This window comes from Diceros bicornis, chromosome 35 (genome assembly GCF_020826845.1).
Source record: "Diceros bicornis minor isolate mBicDic1 chromosome 35, mDicBic1.mat.cur, whole genome shotgun sequence".
Lineage (NCBI taxonomy): Eukaryota > Metazoa > Chordata > Mammalia > Perissodactyla > Rhinocerotidae > Diceros > Diceros bicornis.
Genome location: NC_080774.1, coordinates 330,749 through 350,053, shown reverse-complemented (window position 1 = coordinate 350,053; position 19,305 = coordinate 330,749). Strand labels below are relative to the sequence as shown.

Below are 19,305 nucleotides of genomic sequence, written 5' to 3'. Positions count from 1 at the left end.
TTTTGATGGAGTTAAAAATCACTTCATTTTTATGCTTGCTTATCTTTTTGTGTACCTATTGACGATTCCTTCCACACCCTCCCCAAGCCGATCGATTCAATTTTCCACTCAATACATCAGATATCTAGTTTCCTTCCCCTGAGGGCCCCCTCCTGGAGTCTTGCTGTCACACCATGCCAATCTGAGGCTGCTCTCAGGCCTACAGACCAGCTACTGTCCTACCACAACGTTCCCAAATATTCTTTACAATCTTTTAACTTTGGCTTTTAAAGTGTAGGTTTTTCTCTAAATCACCTTTAATGTGAAAGTTCAAACTATCACTTAAAGATAACATAGTCTTAAAAATTGGTTGTCATATCAAGACAGAGCGGCAATTCAGAATGCATTGTTTCCAGACCAGGAGCATATCCTGATAGTAAACAGTTTGATCCCGATGATGCAAACAGGAAAGAAAAGGCCCAGATTTCCATTCGGAAAATGCTTAAGTACCACAGGCATCAGCCTGAGACAACGTCCTCATGCTTTTGCAGAAGATGAGGCCCCATCGGGGGCAGATCAGACAGTCCCATTGGGGCCCCAAGGCACTCACAAGAGGGTGAAGGGTACACAGAACCATGAGACTCTGACCTCCTTTCATCCTCTTCTTAATGGGCTCCAAATCCTCCTGATCCTGGGATTCCAACAGAGAAAAGGATGCTCCCTCTCTGTCTGGGAAAACTGAAGGGAGGCTGGAGATTTCATCACTTGCCATGGATGGACCATACCCTTTCGGGGAGACGCCTGCATCTCCAGAGCCTGAGAGAGGGGAAGGACAAACAAGAGAGGTTCTGATTTATCCACCTTGGAAGGAGAGAGCATTGAGGGTAATGTGTCACTGATTCAAACCAGGTGCAGGTAATCCACGATGCCTTACTTTAAGAATAATATATGCTTATTAAAAAATACTCGTTTACTCAACTCACATTTCTCAAATGCATTTGTGCCCATCGTTGTGCTCGGTAGAGCTAGGGGAAGCAGCACATTCACGGAAAAGAGGCAGAGATGTTTGTGATGGGGATCAGTCTAACGCAGGGCTGGTCACACACTGGTAACCGTGTAACACGCACTATGCTCTAGACAGAGTTAACATGGAGGTACATGTAAAGGAGAGACCTCGTAGAAGAGGGATGCAGCAGCAGGATGCAGACTACAAGGAGATGGAGACCAGACAGGAGATGGCAATGGCGAGTGCGAGTGTGATAAAGGGAAGGAGGGGAGAGAGTGACCCGCAGGTAAAGTACTGATCTACACAAGCAAGAAGCTTGAGTCATAAACTGAAATGAACTTGGCAGAAAGGTATGGAAACTTGCCAATAACTTTTATCTTAACAAAAACCTAGTTTATATTAATATGAGAGTATAATAGATATCTAGTCTATAATCTTCATATGGTGTTACTATTTTGAAAAAGGGAGAAACTGGCCTAGAGCAGCTGAAAAAAAGAAGTGAGAACTGTTTGGGAACAAGTGAGCTCAGACACTAAGGGAAGCGAAGAGGCAGCCTCCTGGGCTGGCTCCTGGCTCTGGTGCTCACTCCTGCTGTGGTCTTGAGGGGCTGCTTTCCGTGGGCATTCTCACTCCAGAAGGAAGATTATAATAATGGTGCCTCCCCGGCAGGCCTGTGGTGAGAATTAACTTCCAACTTATAAAAAGCCCTTGGTACCCTACCTCACATTTAGCAGGGAAGTATTAACTATGGTTATTTTGTTAGTATGTATACACTTAGGCATTCAGATAGAAACATTTCCCCAAGTTTACATAATGGGAGCTAATCTTTCCATTTGAAGAATTTGCTTACAGCAATATTTTTTTCTGTTTATGTTTTTATTTTTTTAAATAACACAAGTAATATATGAATGCACTGCCCTTTTATAGCAGAATATTCCACCGTACGTGTATGTACATGTGTGTATATAATACATATACATACTATATAACACATATATACACACACACACACACACACACACACACACATTTCCTTTATGCATTCATCCTTCGATGGGCACTTAGGTTGTTTCCATGTCTTGGCTGTTGTGAATAAGTTGCAGTGACCATGGGAGTGCAGATGTCTCTTCAAGATAGTTATTTCACTTCCTTTGGATATATATCGAGAAGTGGGATTGCTGATCATATGCTAGTTTATTTTTAACTTTTTGAAGATCCTCCATACTATTTTCCATAGTGGCTGCACCAATTAAAACTCCCAGCAAAGATGCACAAGTGTTCCCTTTTCTCCACATCCTCACCAGCATTTGTTATCTTTTGACTTTTTGATAATAGCCATCTAACAGGTATGAGGTGATAATACTGTGGTTTTGATTTGCATTTTCCTGATGATTAGTGACGTTGAACATCTTTTCATGTACCTGTCGGCCACCTGTATGTCTTCTTCGGAAAAACGTCTATTCAGATCTTCTGCCCGTTTTTTTAATCAAATTGTTTTTTGCTGTTGAGTTGTATGAGTTCTTCATACAGTTTGGATATTAACCCCCTTATCAGATATATGATTTGCAAATACTTTCTCCTATTCCACAGGCTGCCTTTTCATTTTATTGATGGTTTCCTTTGCTGTGCAGAAGCCTCATCCAAACAAGTCCCACTTGTTTATTTTTGGTTTTGTTGCCTTTGCTTTTGGAGTTAAAACACTGTCCTTTTAAAGAAATTAAAACATTATCAAAAAATTATCAAAACCTGATCACTAATACTGTACACTGTGCTATACATACAAAGAGAATAGAAAAAAATTCTATTGCTGAAGTAGCTCCTCTTTATAGGCCAGAGCTGTTTTGTGCTTCATTTCTGAAGAGTTATAATAACCACAAATCACTCAGCTTGGGACTGGAGACGAGGCACATTTGGTCTGGCTGGAGATTTGCGCTCAATCCCAAATGCCCGTAACTTTCCATCTTACCTGTGCTTGTACTTGACACACTCTGGGGCCACGCTCAAGTACACTGAACACTTTTCTCAGGGCTGCCACTACGTGGGGTGAGCCTTCAGGGTGTGGGACCAGCAGGGGAGCAGCAGCCACCCCAGCTGTGCGTGCCTCTGCGCGTTAAGGAACGCAGGTGATATTGTGAAGGGCACGTGGGCCTCTAGAACCTGTAGAACTTCCACCATCCGGGGAGTTTTCCCATATCTGGCATGTTTTCATTTTGATAGCATGACTGCCTTTTCTTTCACTCAAGAATTTGAGGTAATGACACTAAAACAGAGATAAATCAAAAGGCCTCTGAGTAACTGGGATTAGTTTAGGGATTACCAGGAGACAGGCCACTGGACCTCTTTTTATCACTGGTTTAGTATACACGGCCTCTCTTCTCTCCGAGGTGCTGGGCGAGACTCACAAGGCACTCTTGGTCCACAGTTTTTTCTGCTAAGCATGGCTGATGAGCCTTTAAGAAGCCCTGAAAAGTCACAACCACACACCCGAAAGGTGTTCTTCAGACGGTGGGGGGGTCACAGATCTGGGAAAAGAGTGAAGTATGTGCTTGGAGCGTGCTGCTGCAGAGGAGTTAGGCTGGGCAGGGCGGCCTCTGGACAAGGAAAGGTGGGGTATGACAAAGCCATGAGGAGGACAACAACAGGAGGTGGAGCTGCCTGTGCTAGCAAGAGCAACAGTACTGGCAAGCAAAAAACCAACTCCACAAAAATGGAAACAGGTGCAAGAACGTGGGAGAAGACCTCCAATCACTGAGTCCTGCGTTTCCTGCCTCTCCTTCCCCAAACCCCACCAGAAGAGATGTAAAAAGAAGGACTATTTTGTAGCAGAGCAGCCAGATTGGCTAATGGGATGGATTTCTCCAGAAATCTTCTGGACGAGCTTTCTTTGCTGCTGCTGAGCAGTCGAGAGAGCCACTTGAAACAACGGGCCTTTTCACAGAGGCTCCCCTGGTTCCTGCTTTTGAATGTGGTTGTGATGGCTAGAGCCCTGGCAGCCATATTGCAACCACAAGATGAAAAGCAAGAGGACAAAGAGGCAACACGCGAGGGACAGAAAGTGTCTGGTGACATCCCGAGCTGATGAGCCGTGCTGGGCTGCGTATGTCCGGACTTGGTTCTGGGAGCCAGGTTTTCTGTGACTCACATCCAGACACTCCCTCACTGAGACTTAAGAGGGTCTTCTGTCCATGAAAAATCTGTAGAGTGCTCCACAATGTAAGAATGAGCAAGCAAGCGTTCTAGGGATAAATAAGAATCATCCCAAAACTAGATGAAGAAGACTATAAAACTTCACTGAGGAACATCAAAGAGCTCAATAAACAGGGAAAATACCATTTTCTTGGGTATTATAAAAATGTCAATTCTCCCCAAATCAAAATCTCAAAAACACTTTCTTTTAAACTTGCAAAGGTAATTCTAAAGATAATCTGGAAGAAAAATCAGGAGATTAGCTAAGAAAGTAAACTAAAAAAATTAACATGTATAGCGTGATCCAATTTAGGAAACATAGGTACACATATATTCTACGTTGTAACAACACCTACAGGGAAACCTTCACATCACACTGCACTGAGATGGTCTGAATTTCTTCTGGTGACCAGGGAGGAAGGTAAAGAATTCACACTGTAAGGACCAGTATACGTAAAACTGGTTTTAAATAATATGCTACTCTGGATGAGTCTTGAAAACATAGTGCTGAGTAAAAGAAGCCAGACACAAAAGGCCACATAGTGTATGATTCCATTTATATGAAATGTCCAGAACAGACACATCCATAGACACAGAAAGCAGATTAGTGGTTGCCAGGGGAAGCGGATGGGGAGCAACTGCTAGTGGGTATGGGGTCTCCTTTGGGATGATGAAAACGTCCTGGAATTAGATAGTGGTGACGGCTGCATAACACTGTGAAGATAGTAAAAACCACTGCAGTGTACACTTTAACTGGGTGATTTCTATGGTATATGAATTACATCCCAATAAAACTATAAAAAATACCACAGAACTATGGTCTCCCACCTTCAGCATTTCTCTTGGGGATGGAACACGAAGATAATATTTACTACTGTTGAGAGCCGATGCCACCTCTGAATTCCTTAGTGGCTTATTTGTTTCTGTGACAATACAGGTCAGGCTGAGTAAACGCAGCTCCCACCCGAGATCCCCATCTCACCGGAGACGGAGGGAGGCGCTCGCCCTGCGGAGGTGGGCTCTGTGGAAGAGGTAGAGGCCGTGGGGAAGAGGGCTGACATGGACGTCGATGGCTGTGGTTCCTCAAAGCACGCCTGAGTGGTGGGCGACGGCAGGACCTGGGGATCGTCGCCTTGCCCTGCCCCTGAGGTATCTTTGGTCATGTGGAACACATTTTCTTTATTAGCTTCTGTGAGCACAAAAGGAGCAGAAGGAGCGCACACTCAGGGCTCAGGAGGAGCACCGCTGCTTCAGGCAAGACGCTGCAGCAGATCTAGAAGCTCTCCTCATAAGAATCGACAGCCCTTCATACGCACCCACTCCTTTGCTACAATCTCACTTACCAAGGGAGTCCTGTGTTATGCTTTGCTTCTCATTTAAAGATTCGTAGAGGTACGCCACATCTAAAAGGAAATTAACCATCTCAGTGCAGTGTCGGCCCACGTACCAGCAAGAACTCATTTTTCTCCTCTGTTCCCTCCAGTCACTCCACAGTCACTTTGTCCCTGTTGACTCTTTTATCAGCTAGTAACAACATTCACCAGTTTAACGGATTTTAAAACCAGTGATCCAAACATCGTAACCAAATTTAAAATAAATAAGCTTCAGGAGAAAACGTCTGGAGCCAGGAGGCAGATGGAGGGCAAGCAAAGCGATGACTGAGTGACAGATCTCCGCCTTGCTTATCGTTTTGGACTACCAGAAGGAGCAAACGGAAGATGGCTCTATGTGGCCAGGGGCTGGCTTTGACTATGCCTAAGACAACCTTGGGAATATTTGCCCCTTCTTCCTATTGCGGGGGTGGCCTTCGTAAGACTCTCCTTCTTCCACAAACACAGATACGTGCATCTGGAAAAGCCCTAATGGTATCCAGTCTAACCTTTGCTGTCTCCTTAACGTCTCCAAAAGCAGAACCATCAGTGGCCTCCAGTGCCCTAGAATAGGTCTCAATCCCCACAACTCAGACTCCAGCTATGTGACCTAACCCATCCCCACTCATGTCTCCTTGGCTGCCATTCTGAGATTCACGGCTCATGACCACATGGTATTTCTGAAGCCTGCCTGGGGCTCAGACTGCAAAGAGAACACTGCCATTCCTCAACAGACACCACTCACACTCAGAAGCTTTATAAACAACAAAGGAATGTAGCTGACAGTGACTTTCCTACAGGCACTCTTTCCACAATGCCACCCAGCTGTGGCAGGACTCCCCACCCAACACCACCTGTGTGTCCACCCCAGCAAGCGTCCCTCTTTCTCACTGTGTTCTGGCTCATTCTTCCTGTACACCAAGTAGATGACATCCCCGGTCTGTAAAGGGCACGTCTGCTTCTTAACAACCTTCAGCTTGTTAATTACTGTTCCATTGGTGCTGTAAAGAGAAGAAAAATGAAATTTATCCTACTCAAAATAACTTAGAGTTAAAAACGTCTTTTTCTACCACCACTAGGAAAGCAATTCAATATTACACTTTGAAAATGATAAAATACTCACAGGCATGATGTCAACATCTAACGAGACACACATGCAAATGCTACCTTACAACTCTCATGAGAAAAGCTCGCCGACTACCCCTTACTGACAGCTCAGTAGTCTCGCCAAGTGTTTTAACATCTCTGTGTTCCAATGCCACGTTTTCCTCCATCTGACTCCTGGGGGACCCTCGCACTTCCAACAGCAACACCGTGCTTTGGTTTCCAGCTTCTCTCCTACTTCTGTGCTTCTCTGTCCACAAATCTAGCCCTCCCTCCAGCAGTCACGACTCAGGTCAGTTTATTCCTCAAATGAGCACTGATCCCTCCTATGAGACGCTTCTGGGCAGAAGCAAATAAATGCTGGGGTACTGACTGAAGATGGCGTGGTCCCCGCAGTTGGGAGGTCACTGCCGTAGGACAGGGACCACGTTGCGGTGGGAGAGATGCAGAGTGCGGCGGGGACAGACAGGAGCCTGAGTCAGGGGGGACGGGAAGCGCTTCCCTGAAGAGTGCCTCCTGGGTGGAGACATGATAGAACCGCAGGGGTGGACGAGGAGCACAGCTCAGACAAGGGAACTGTGTGTAGGACAAAAACACAACTCAGCAACTCGGCAAACCAACGGGGCATCAGGCACATAAACCACGCGCCTGACCCTGACAGCTTTACTCCTGAGGTGAGCCTTTACAGCCGTGGTGAAGGGGCTTTACTTTTACCTCTGAGCACACTTCACTGCTTTAGTTTTCTACAAAGGGCCCAGTTCAGGCTGGGCAGTCATGCAGGCTCCGTCCCAATTACTCAGCTCTGCCACTGCTGCGTGAAGGCAGCCGCAGACTGCGGAACTGCAGGGCCGTGGCCGCGTCCCAGTAAAGCTTCACTCACAAGAGCTGCAGCACTGCCACGATACTGCCGGGCCTCTGCTGCCAGGCTTCTCCTCCCAGCCCATCCTCATGCTCTTCCAAACTGAAAGTCTGACTTCACTCTTCTGCTTACACCCCTCTGATGACTTCTCACTGCTCTCAGGCTCAAGTCCAAACTCCCCAGAGTGGACACCGGGGCCTTCCTGCTCCAGTCTCCTGCCCAGCTTGGCAATCACCACTCACTCTGACCACGCAGGGCCTGCTCACGCCTCTGGGCCTCTGCACCTGCGGTTCCTTCCGCCTGCAACACCCCCTTCCCTCCAGCCCCCGCAGCCAAGGAATGCAGCAGCTTCTAGAAGCTGGAAAAGGCAGGGAAGGGATTCTTTCTTAGAGCCGCCAGAAGGAGCCAGCCCTGCAGACGCCTTGATTTTAGTCCAGTGAGACCTGAGTTGGACTTTGGACCTCCAGAACCATAAGATCATAGATTTGTGTTGTTTTAAGCCACTAAATTTGTGGTAATTTGTTACAACAGCCACAGGAAGCTAATACCACCATCAAGCCAGTGTGGGAAAGCCGGGACCTGATGCAGGAGGATGGCTCTAGAACCAGCACTGTTAGTGTCCACCATGCTGAGAAATAAAGAACTCGGTCTGCTACCTATTAGAAGAGAGAAAGGAGTATCTGTTCTTCCTAACAAAACCTAATTCCTAGTCTTCTGTCCTTAAAAATGCTAGTTACCTAAGAATCTCATAGCGCCTGACCTTTACAAAAATAAAAAAAATCACTTGGTGGGAAAGGCACGCTCTCAACATACTGCTGGAAGGCCACCTGCCACCTGTACCAGGTTTAACATAGGCACATTCGGACCCAGCGTTCCTTCCTACAAATTTATTCCAAGAAAATGATCAGAGATGAATGCAAAGAGTATTGGAGGAGAGTCACTGCAGTGTCATTTATAATAAGAAAAAGCCAAAATGATAAATTTCCATCAGTAAAGGAGCTGACAAATAAGTTATTATATAATAATAATGAAAAAGACATGACAGATCTAGACGTACTGACAGGTCAAGCACTCCATAAACATGAGTGAGAATGGCAGATACAACAACAGTATACATCGTATAACCTCATTAATGCAAAATAAACATGTATGTATTTTTAATGGGTGAGTGGGATTTTGGAAACCTTTTCACTTTTATGTGTTACTTATGTTGTGTAAGAATTAAGAAAAAAAAAAAAGATTTTTTGATTTGGGGGAAAGAAGTCTAACATGAATAGATTTGTAAGAACCAAAAATTTATTACTGCCTTTTAAGTCTTATTTCTGAGATATTTTGCTTTAATTTGAATACATTCAGGAAGGGTCATAGACACCAAAAGGTCACTGAGTATCCCATCCTGAAACCAGAAGATACATTTCCTAATACCTTGAGAACCTAGCAAACCACTGTGGTATAGAAAATGAGCCCTTGCTTCTCCTGCACAGTAACTGGCTTCAAGTCAGGTTCCTGACGCTACAAGAGGACAGAAAAGAAGTTCAGAAAGAGCTTACCTGGTATCTTCCAGCGACACCTGCCCAGATTTCTCATCCACTATAATCTTACAGTGATCTCCAGAGACCAGTTTATTGCCGGGGAAAGAAAGGTCACAACCTAAAACAGAGAGGGGGACACGCTGGATACAACTGTGGGTATCACGCACAGTACCGCCCTCTGCTCAACCAAAGCATGTGACTGGAAATCGGGACCCACGTTGCACAAACATAAGGAGACAACATTTAATCAAAGTACAAAGAAGTTTTTTAAAAAGCATTTAAGTTTTAATCCAAAGCAAAGGGACAGAGACTGTGTCTTGAAACTTTCTGTCTCCCCATGACCTAGAGGATACCCCATCAACACCTCCAGCTACACATCAACAGCTTCTTGGTGTCAGTTTTACAATATGCACACATATGCAGCTAGCCTGATAATTATAGAACTTTAAAAAAACTAAGGGGCTTTGTTAAGTAATCCTTCAGTATCTTAACTCAGTCCTTAATTTCTTCTCTAAGGTTTCATAAGTCATCACAAAATTGAAGCCATGACAGAGAGTCACAGAAAATACAACTGAGCAAATTATCATAGGCATATGCACATGTTTAAGAAAATTTAAAACAGAAGGGGGATGCACCTATAGCTGAATACAACCATTCTCTCCACATTAAATACAAAGAGACAAATTCTAAAAACTTTTTTCTCTCCTTAAATCAAAAGAATAAAAGCTTTCAGGAGCTTTTTAATATCTCATCACTAATCTTTTACAGTAGGTTTATACTGTAGCTACTAAGGTTTATAGCAGCTTTTTCTTAATAACCAAAAGTGGGAAGCAATACAAGTGTCCATCAACTGGTGGTGAATTAAAAAACTGTACATCCAAACAATGGACCACTACTGATACACACAACAGCAAGGATGAATTTCAAAAGCATTACGCCAAGGGAGGGGCCAGCCCAGTGGCATAGTGGTTAGGTTTTCGCACTCTGCTTCAGCAGCCCGGGGTTCGATGGTTTGGATCCCAAGTGCAGACCTACACACCGCTCATCAAGCCATGCTGTGGTGGTGTTCCACATACAAAAATAGAGAAAGATTGGCACAGATATTAGCTCAGGGACAATCTTCCTCAAGCAAAAAGAGGAAGATTGGCAATGGATGTTAGCTCAGGGCCAATCTTTCTCACCAAAAAAAAAAAGCATTATGCCAAAGGAAAGAAGCCAGACACAAAAGCCTGGTGGAATACTGTGAGCCCACGTAGATGACATTCTGGAAAAGGCAGAACTATAGGGATGGAAATCAGATCAGTGGTTGCCAGGAGCCAGGGCTGAGGGGAGAGGACTGGCTCCAAAGGGCCAGCAGGGAACTTTCTGGGATGATGGGAATGTTCTACATCTTAACTGGAGCGGTGGTCCCATTTCTCAAAACTCACTGAACACCTGGAAGGGGTGAACTTTACCACACGTGAACTACACCTCCATGAACCTCAAGTATTAGAAGTCTTATTGGCACAAACACTCTACATTCTGAGAAGTGCTTTGTTACGTTTATCCAAGTCGAATTTCATCTGCGCTCGACATCGTCCCAGTACACAGCATAAACACCAGGACAGTCTCCTCGCAGCCCTAAACCCAGCGCTAGTCATCATGTCACTGTTGTGGGTTTTTAACAGGCTTCTTCACACCAGAACATCAGCATTCCAATTTGGAACTTAATACTTTGTGCTGAAGTTCTATTCTTTTTTTTCTTTGCAGGGGAAGATTCACCCTAAGCTAACATCTGTTGCCGATCTTCCTTTTTTTTCCCTTCCTTTTCTCCCCCGCAAAGCCCCAGTACACAGTTGTGTATAGTTCTAAGTTCTTCTGGTTCTTCTATGTGAGCTGCTGCCACAGCATGGCTACTGACAGACAAGGGGTATGGTTCTGCGCCCAGGAACCAAACCTGGGCCTCCAAAGCGGAGGGTGCTGAACTTTAACCACGAGGCCGTCAGGGCTGGCTCTAAAGTTCTATTCTTGGCATTTGCCCTGCTTGTCATTCAGTTGGTTGCATCTCTCACATGGTTGGTACACATTTCTGCCACTCCCCTAGACTGGGGACCTCTTTGGGAAAGTGAGGCCCTTATCTCCCTTCCCACATGTCAGCTTGGTGATCCTTTTCCTCAAAACAATGCCTTGTATGTAGTAGGCGTGTAATCATTTTAAAATAAATATAATCAAGTTCTACAACTCTTCTGGAATGTTTATGTCCCACCAAAATTTATACGTTAAAGCCCTAACCCCTAATGTGACTGTATATGGACATAGGGCCTGTGAGGAGGTGACAAAGGTTAAATGAGATCATTAAGATGGGGCCTTATTCTGATACGGCTGGTGCCCTTACAAGAGGAAGAGACACCAAAGCTCTCTCTGCCCAGCATGTGAGGACACAGCAAGAAGGCAGCTGTCTGCAATCTAGGAAGAGGGCTCTCACCAGGAAACAAATCAACTGGCACCTTGATCTTGGACTTCCCAGACTCCACAACTGTGAGAAATAAATTTCTGTTGTTTAAGCTTCCTGGTCTGTGGTATTTTGTTATGGCAGCCTGAGCAGACTAATATAGCAACCTTTATGTTTTACTGGAAAAGTTAATACATTCACCGAAACAACAACTATTAAGTAGATTAACTCAACAACATGTTTTTTGCTCCTTGTATTAATGTCAAACAATGTTACAATATTGTGTTATAATAACAATGGCTAACATTAAGTGCTAACTCTAAGCCAGGCTCCTTCTAAGCACTTCACACCTAGGATCTCATTTAATCTTCACAGTGACTCTATAAAGTAGATACAAAGGCACAAAAAGAAAAGTTATTAGCCCAAGGCAAGTTATGTGGTGGTGGTGGGTTGGAAACACAGGCAGTCTGTCTCCAGGGATTCTCCCCTTCACCAAACTTCCTATTACATCAATTAAAGACAATTAATGCATTTTTCAAAAGTTTCTAATGCTATGCAAATAATTTCAAAGTTGTAAAAAAAAAAAAAAAATTGGGACCAGCCCAGTGGCATAGTTGTTAAGTTTGTGTGCTCCGCTTTGGTGGCCCAGGGTGCGCAGGTTCAGATCCCAGGCGCAGACCTACGCACTGCTCATCAAACTATGCTGTGGCGGCGTCCCACACACACAATAGAGAAAGAGGGGCACAGATGTTAGCTCAGGGCCAATGTTCCTCACCAAAATAAATAAGTAAATAAATTTAACTTGATTTTGGGATTCAAGACTGCCAAAAAAAAACCCTCCCAAAACAAAAACAGCTGCAGGCACATCCTAAAGGGTAAAATGAAACCAAAGAACATTTGCTTTAGAACAGTAATCTTTCTCATTCTCTCTTTTTTTAAGTATAAAGTCATAAAGATTATTTATTAATTTCCAGATAAAGTAAATATTTTTGTTGGTCTGACCAGTGCATTTCTCTCCCTGCAGGAAAGCTATGAGGTCAAAGTACCAAATGGTCACTTAGGAGTTCAGAGGCAGTAAGCGTGGAGGGTAAGAGTACTTTGTCTCACTAGTGGTGTGACTTTGTTGAGTCTTTAGCATCCCAGGTTCACTAAATCAACAAATATTTGAGTGGCTCTATTCTAAGAGCTGAGACTTGAGATCTTTTTAATGTAGCTGTCTACAGCTATAAATTTTCCTTTGAGCACTGCTTTAACTGCATCCCATAAGCTCTGGTAGACTACATTTTCATTTATCTCAAAGCATTTTCTTTTAATTTTTTTTTCCTCCCCAAGGTCCCAGTACATGGTTGCATATTCTAGTTGTAGGTCCTTCTAGTTCTGTGTGAGCTGCCACCACACCATGGCAACTGAAAAATGGATGGTGTGGTTCCCCCTGGGGAACCATCAGGGCTGCAGAAGCAGAACTTTCCCAACTTCAACCACTAGGTCATCAGGGCCAGCCCTCAAGGTATTTTTTAATTTCCCTTGTGATTTCCTCAACTCATTGGTTGTTTAAATGTGTTATTTAATCTCCACATATCTTTGAATTTTCCAGTGTTCCTTGTTATTGTTTTCTAATTTCATTCCATTGAGGTCAGAAAAGATGCTCTGTGTAGTAATGAACTTGAGAAGACTGCATTCCAGGGAATAAATTAATACACCTAGTGCATAAAGTTGTAATGAGGATTAAATAATTTCCATGAAGCACTCAGAACTGACCCGACAAACCAATAAGTGAATAAATGGCAACTCTTACATGAGAGCCCACTCTACTGGAAAAACTGGATAGCACAGCGCGCCCTGCCCAGGGGCCTCCCTCAGCCTGGCGGGCCCCGTCTCGCCCAGCTCCCGTTCCCCGTCCCACGTCCCCCCTCCTGGGTCCCCGATCCCGGCTCCCCAGCCCCAGTCCCAGGTCCCCATCCCTGGTCCACGCCCCACGCCCCTCACCCCGGGTCCCCGACCCCCACCCCCCAGCCCCCGGCCCAGGTCCCCCAGCCCCAGTCCTCGCCCCCCGTCTCACATCCCCGGTCCCCGCCCCCCAGACCCCGGCCCACGTCCCCAGCCTCAGTCCCCGCCCCCTGGCCCATGTCCCCATCCCCGGGCCCCGGGCCCCGCCCCGCACCTCTCCTCCGCCCGATGGTCCACTCGCGTTTCCTCAGGAGGACGTGCGGCTCGCCCTCCTCGGCGCCCAGGCGGAGGAGCCTTCCCCAGGGCTGCTGCTGCGGCGGCTGCTCGCCTTCCCCCGGCCGCTCCATCGGATTCACATCTGACAAAACCCGGAAACGTCGGTGAGGCTCGGGCCGCAGAAAAAGAGGCCGGGCCGGCCGCCCCTCCCCGCAGCCCTCCGGCCTGGGCGCCCACGCCACGCCGCCGCGGGCCGGGCCGCACGCCTCAGGCCTCCCGCCGCCCGCTTACCCCCTACCCCGCGCCAAACCCGGAACCGGCCGCGCCGCCGCCGCCGCTGTCAACAGACATCGCGGATCCCTCAGCTGATGCGTGGGGCGGGGCAGCGGCGTCCGCGCCCTGCGATTGGCTGGCGGTGGCGCCCACCGAGTGCGGCGGCTAGAGCGGAACCAGGAGCGGCCATCGAGAGTGGGAGCGTGGGGGCCAGCGGAGCGTGCGCAGACGGGAGGATGCGGGTCTACACGCCATCTTTGGTGCTGGTCGGGATGACTTCGTCTTCGCGGATCTCGGAAGTAGCTGTGGTCGGCGCCATGTTAAGTCGGGGCAAAAGGGACCGAGTAATTTGTGGGTTGGGCACCGAAGCAAATTCTCAAAGCCGCGTTGGAAGTGCAGATGGCGTTTCGGTGTGCGAGGCGGCTGTCCGCCTTACATAGACGAGATAAATGCACATCGAAACTTTCGTAATTCCACACGTCGGGGGGCGAAGATCGGAACGTGTGATGACGCCCTGGAGAGCTCCGGCGAGTGGGGCCGCTCCGCTGTCAGTGGCCGGAGTGTGGGGCGCGTCACCTCCGGGGGGCGTGTGCCGCGTCTCCGTTCTAGACGCACGTTTCCTTTGACTCAGCAATCCCGGCGGGAATCCTGCGGCATCCCCGTGTGCGCGCCAAAGAGGGACGCCCTGGGGGGGTCCCTGCTGGGCGTGGCGGGGCACGTGTCTGGACACGCGCCGGTGAGACGCGCGAGGCGGCCTGCGCTCCGAGGGGCGGCCAGGGGTCGGCGCCGACCCGGCGGCGAGGGGGTTCTAAAAATGGGAATGGGCACCCGTTTGTGTGAAAAGAACTAGTATATTCATAGCCTCATAAAAATAAGTCTGAAAACAGGAACTATCGGTGAGTGTCTTGGGAAGAGGGACTAGAAGTCAAGGGAGTGAGGGAGACGTCTTTCACTATATACTCCTTTATGTAGTTTAAATTTTACATCATTTGTACTATTTACCGTTGTTCATTTATACCCTTTTTTTATTTAAATAAAAAATGTAAACGTTCTTTCCGTGACTGTTACTCAGTATTATTTTGGGGCGAATTGAGGTCTCTGGGCTTGCTCTTTGCTTGCCTGCATCAGTCCATAGGAGGCAGACCCTTCTGGGATGAACTGGGATGAAGCTGAGCCAGAGGAACAGCCCCAGGCTTCTTGGGTGACAGGCTTCTTTACCGCCGGGAAAGACACCTGTCGACTTAGCTTTAGTAAAGTGCATCTCTCCTGTGAGTCTCAGGTTCAGGACGTAGGAAAGACAGAATTTAAAATTCCTCTGAAGAAATTTGGTTTAGATGGAAGAAAAGCAAATCACAGCACCTTATTGGATTCTGGGTGTTGGAGACGCTATGTGCCTCGCTAATCAGGCGTTTTTGTTCGGATGGAAATAGTATATTCAAGAACACAGCTTGGGCCAGCCCGGTGGCTTAGCCGTTAAGTGCGCGTGCTCCGCTGCTGGCAGCCGGGGTTCCGGTCTGGGGGCGCACCAACACACTGCTTCTCCAGCCATACTGAGGCGGCGTCCCACATACAGCAACTAAAAGGATGTGCAGCTATGGCATACAGCTATCTGTTGGGGCTTTGGGGGGAAAATAAATAAATAAAATCTTTAAAAAAGAACACAGCTGGTCTAGCCCCAGCAGCAGCTCGGATTTACGTGAAGAACTGGCAACTACTCCCTGGTTGAAACTTGATCCTCTCTGTCCCTCCCTGTCACCTGAGGCAAATCCACTGGCTCAGTAGGGCCCTTGATTGACAGAGAGTCCCTTAAAGTCTGGGCCTGATTGGCTCATGGTTTCGTCTTGGTGTCCAGAAGGCCGCAGTAGCTCTCCAGCTGTGCAGATATGAAAACACACATACTCACTCAGTGGACAGAACTGAAAGCCATTCTCATAGCTCTGGCTGACACCTTGATGTTTTTAACCCTTGAATTGTTGCCAATGGTCTAGCTGTCCCGTCTGTCACTTTGAAGAATACTGACTGGCAGATTAAAGACATTACTCTTTGGAGCTACAGAATATAAAAACAATTGTGGCTGCCTATCGGACTGTCTAGGTCAGTCATGTAGATGCCCATGGTTCTTTGATGAAAGCAAACAGAATTAAGCTATCAAGCCTACCCCTCCCAGATCACCAATTGCCACCTGCAACAGTCATCACACTGGAAATTCCAATGTCTCCTCTATCATAGACTGGGAGAAGGAAAGGATTCTATGTTTCTGACGTAGAAGCTAGCAGGGAGCTTGCCAGGTGGCAAACCTTATACCTTGTTCCATTGGAGGAGACTTGTGACTCCTGCCAAAAGTTGGCTCATTGGTTTTGTGTTAACAGAGGACACATTTGTTGGGGCATTGACCTCCCTGCTCCTGGAAAACGGACTATATTGCTCCTTTGACGCCTTCTCAGGGCTACCAGTAATGTCTCACCACTGTTGATACTTTTTCAGGATAGGCTGTTGTTATTTCATCTGATCAGCCAACTCTGGACACACTGATTTGGTAGTTGCAACTAAACTAAACTCTGTCATGTTTTTGTGTGTCTGGACCATCTGCCATCTGACAGTGGTGCATCTTTTGTTACAAAGTCTATACAACAATGACTTATAGTCAAGGTAGTCCAGGGATCTGCCAAGATCCCTCATCATTTCCCATTCTACTCACCTGAGTTGGGTTGTTTGGTTACTATATTAATTTCCCATTACTGCTGTAACTGATTACCAGAAATTTAGTGGCTTAAAACAACACAAATTTGTTATCTAATAATTTGAAGGTTAGAAGTCCAAAATGATTCTCACTGGGCTAAAATCAAGGTGTTGGCAGAATGCGTTCCTTCTGAAGGATCTAAGGGAGAATCTCTTTGTCTTTTCTAGCATTCTTTAGCTCATGGCTGCTTCCTCCATCTTCGAAGGCAGCAGTGGCCAAGTGAGTCTTTCTCACCATGCTACATCTCTGTTTCTGACTCTTGTGCCTATATCTTTCATTTATAAGGACGCTTGTAAGTAAATTGTGCCCACCTGGAAAATCCAGGGTAATCTTTCTATCTAAAGATTCATAATTTAATAACATATGAGGGGCCAGCCCGGTGGCGCAAGTGGTTAAATGTGCGTGCTCCTCTGCGGCGGCCTGGGGTTCGCAGGTTAGGATCCCGGGCACGCACCAATGCACCACTTGTCAAGCCATGCTGTGGTGGCGTCTCATATAAAGTAGAGGAAGATGGGTACGGATGTTAGCCCAGGGCCAGTCTTCCTCAGCCAAAAGAGGAGGATTGGCATCGGATGTTAGCTCAGGGCTAATCTTCCTCACAAAAAAATAAATAAATAAATGAAAATAAAATAAAATAAATATATGAAAAGTCACTTTTGCCGTATAAAGCAACATATTCACAGGTTCCAGAGAATAGGCAGTGGACATATCTGGAGGCCACTATTCTGCCTACCATATAGTTACTAAACTCTGCTCTCCCCAAAAAGGGATCATCTCCTCTTGCATGCTTCCTGGATAATGTTCAAGAAGGAGTGGTAGGGAGATATGTGAGATTATATAGACATATTTTAACAATTTAGGTTTCCACTCTGACCATTCCTGGGCACGATGCTTCCATGTTTCACCTACAAGCAACATCAGACCAGCCTGATTGTAATCCCCTCCAGGTGGCTGTCCAAAAAGAATCCCAAAGGATGAAAATAGTAAACTCTAGTTCATTCACCTGAATTTTCTTGTTGAAGTGACATGGTCTCGAAGCATGAGAATAATAATCACTTGGTTAAGTATACTGCTTGCTGATTTCCCCTACAGTGGCCCACATAGGCCAAAGTGGGAGACATAGTGAATTTTTGTAAAAATGCATTTGGCACAATCCACACCTTCCAGATGAAAAGTCTGGGTGTGAATTTGAGTTAGTTGTTGAAAAGATTACCTTATAACTCCTGAAAGAGGACACACTGATTCTGTAGCAGTGAAGAGAAAGCAACAATTGTGGCAATTTGGAGCAGGGCGAGCCTTAGACCCTGGAAGGTACAGGGAGGTAAATGGGACAGCTAATACATGCTTTGTCCCCCTCAGCCAGCACTGCTCCCATTCAACAGCTGCAGCTGGCAATCTGACCTGCTGCCAGATTTGTCATGCCCAGCCGCATCCTATAAAAACCAGAAAATTGACTTCCAGATTCTGGTCCAACATGTAAGTAGCTTGAAGGTATCACTCCCATCCTCACAACAAGAAAAAGCTGAAGAAAATCAACTGGAAATCAACAACTCTTCTTAGATTCATCAGATAACTGAGGTCACAGGGCAAACGCCTAGCCCCCCAAATTGTCGAAACAAATACAGGGAATCAGAACCTACTGGAGCAGAAGCCACTGCTGGAGCCCGCACCAGGACAGTAAAACTTAAACTGCAGTGGAGAATTGCCGGAGGCCCCATGTGGACAAACTTGAAAGTTAGAAACTCCAGGGTTGCCCAGTCCTACAGCAGTCCCCACACTTTCGTGAGTTTTACCCCCAGCAATCAGACTAGGTTGTTAGGGGGTAGATCAAAGAAGAACCACGTTGTGCTTCTGGCAGGAGGAGGGGAAAAGTAACCACTGTGAATACACTCAGAGCATTCTGTCCTCCTTAACAAAGGTCAGCCCTCAGGGAAACTGTCTACCAGCACCTAAGCTACTGGGCTTTTATGGGAGCCTACCTGACATAGGGGAAGGGAAACCTCCAACCTCAGCCTCCTCCTGCCTTTCTCTCTTACGTAAGGTGGGGCAGCAAGGAACCAAACAACCTGAGAAGAACTTGTGAAGGTCACAGCCCAGGAACACAGGCTCAGTACATGCTGAGACCTAATCCTAAATCTGTAGAATGCTTCCCCAGCCCCACACATGAACAACACATCAGTAGGGACCATGTATAATAAGAGGAGGTGACTGCTGAAAGAACTGCACAGCTGAGACCTTATTTAAGGAGTCTCCAGGGAAACCCAAAGATAACAGGGGAGACAAAAACAAGGACACCAGAGAGGAAGTCTTAGCCTCTATCACCTACACCTACAGCAAACAATAGGCAGCCTAACTCCTACCTATATACACAAAATCTCACACTAAAGGCCTATTTACCTCAATGCCTTTTACCTAATACATCACGTTGCACTTTCAATCAAAAAACGACAAAAAATACTAAAAGACAAAAACACAGTTTGAAGAGATGGAGCAAGCGTCAGAATCAGACTCAGATATGGCAGAGATTTTGGAATTATAAGACCAAGAATTTAGAATAACTAGGATTAATATGTTAAGGGCTCTAAAGGAAAAAGTGGACAACATGTAATAACAAATGGGTAATATAAACAGAGAAATGGAAATGCTAAGAAAGAATCAAAAT

The 19,305-nt window shown here is 46.2% G+C and overlaps 1 protein-coding gene across 3 annotated transcripts in view; it reads right to left on the bottom strand.

The window, feature by feature from the left end:
• Nucleotides 1-14,019, bottom strand: part of CHFR (checkpoint with forkhead and ring finger domains) — a 28,395-nt gene extending 14,376 nt beyond the window's left edge. The window contains exons 1-7 of one of the 3 annotated variants that reach the window (XM_058531120.1): nt 13,922-14,019; nt 13,629-13,772; nt 9,055-9,154; nt 6,433-6,542; nt 5,515-5,574; nt 5,154-5,360; nt 628-795 (exon numbers count right to left, since the gene is read on the bottom strand). In XM_058531120.1, coding sequence (XP_058387103.1) covers nt 628-795; nt 5,154-5,360; nt 5,515-5,574; nt 6,433-6,542; nt 9,055-9,154; nt 13,629-13,761 — 778 coding nt within the window. In that variant the 5' untranslated portion in view covers nt 13,762-13,772; nt 13,922-14,019. Of the gene's footprint in view, nt 1-627; nt 796-5,153; nt 5,361-5,514; nt 5,575-6,432; nt 6,543-9,054; nt 9,155-13,628; nt 13,773-13,921 lie in introns of those variants that run through there. The other 2 variants (XM_058531121.1, XM_058531122.1) reach the window with 2 other exon arrangements.
• Nucleotides 14,020-19,305: the final 5,286 nt, after the last annotated feature.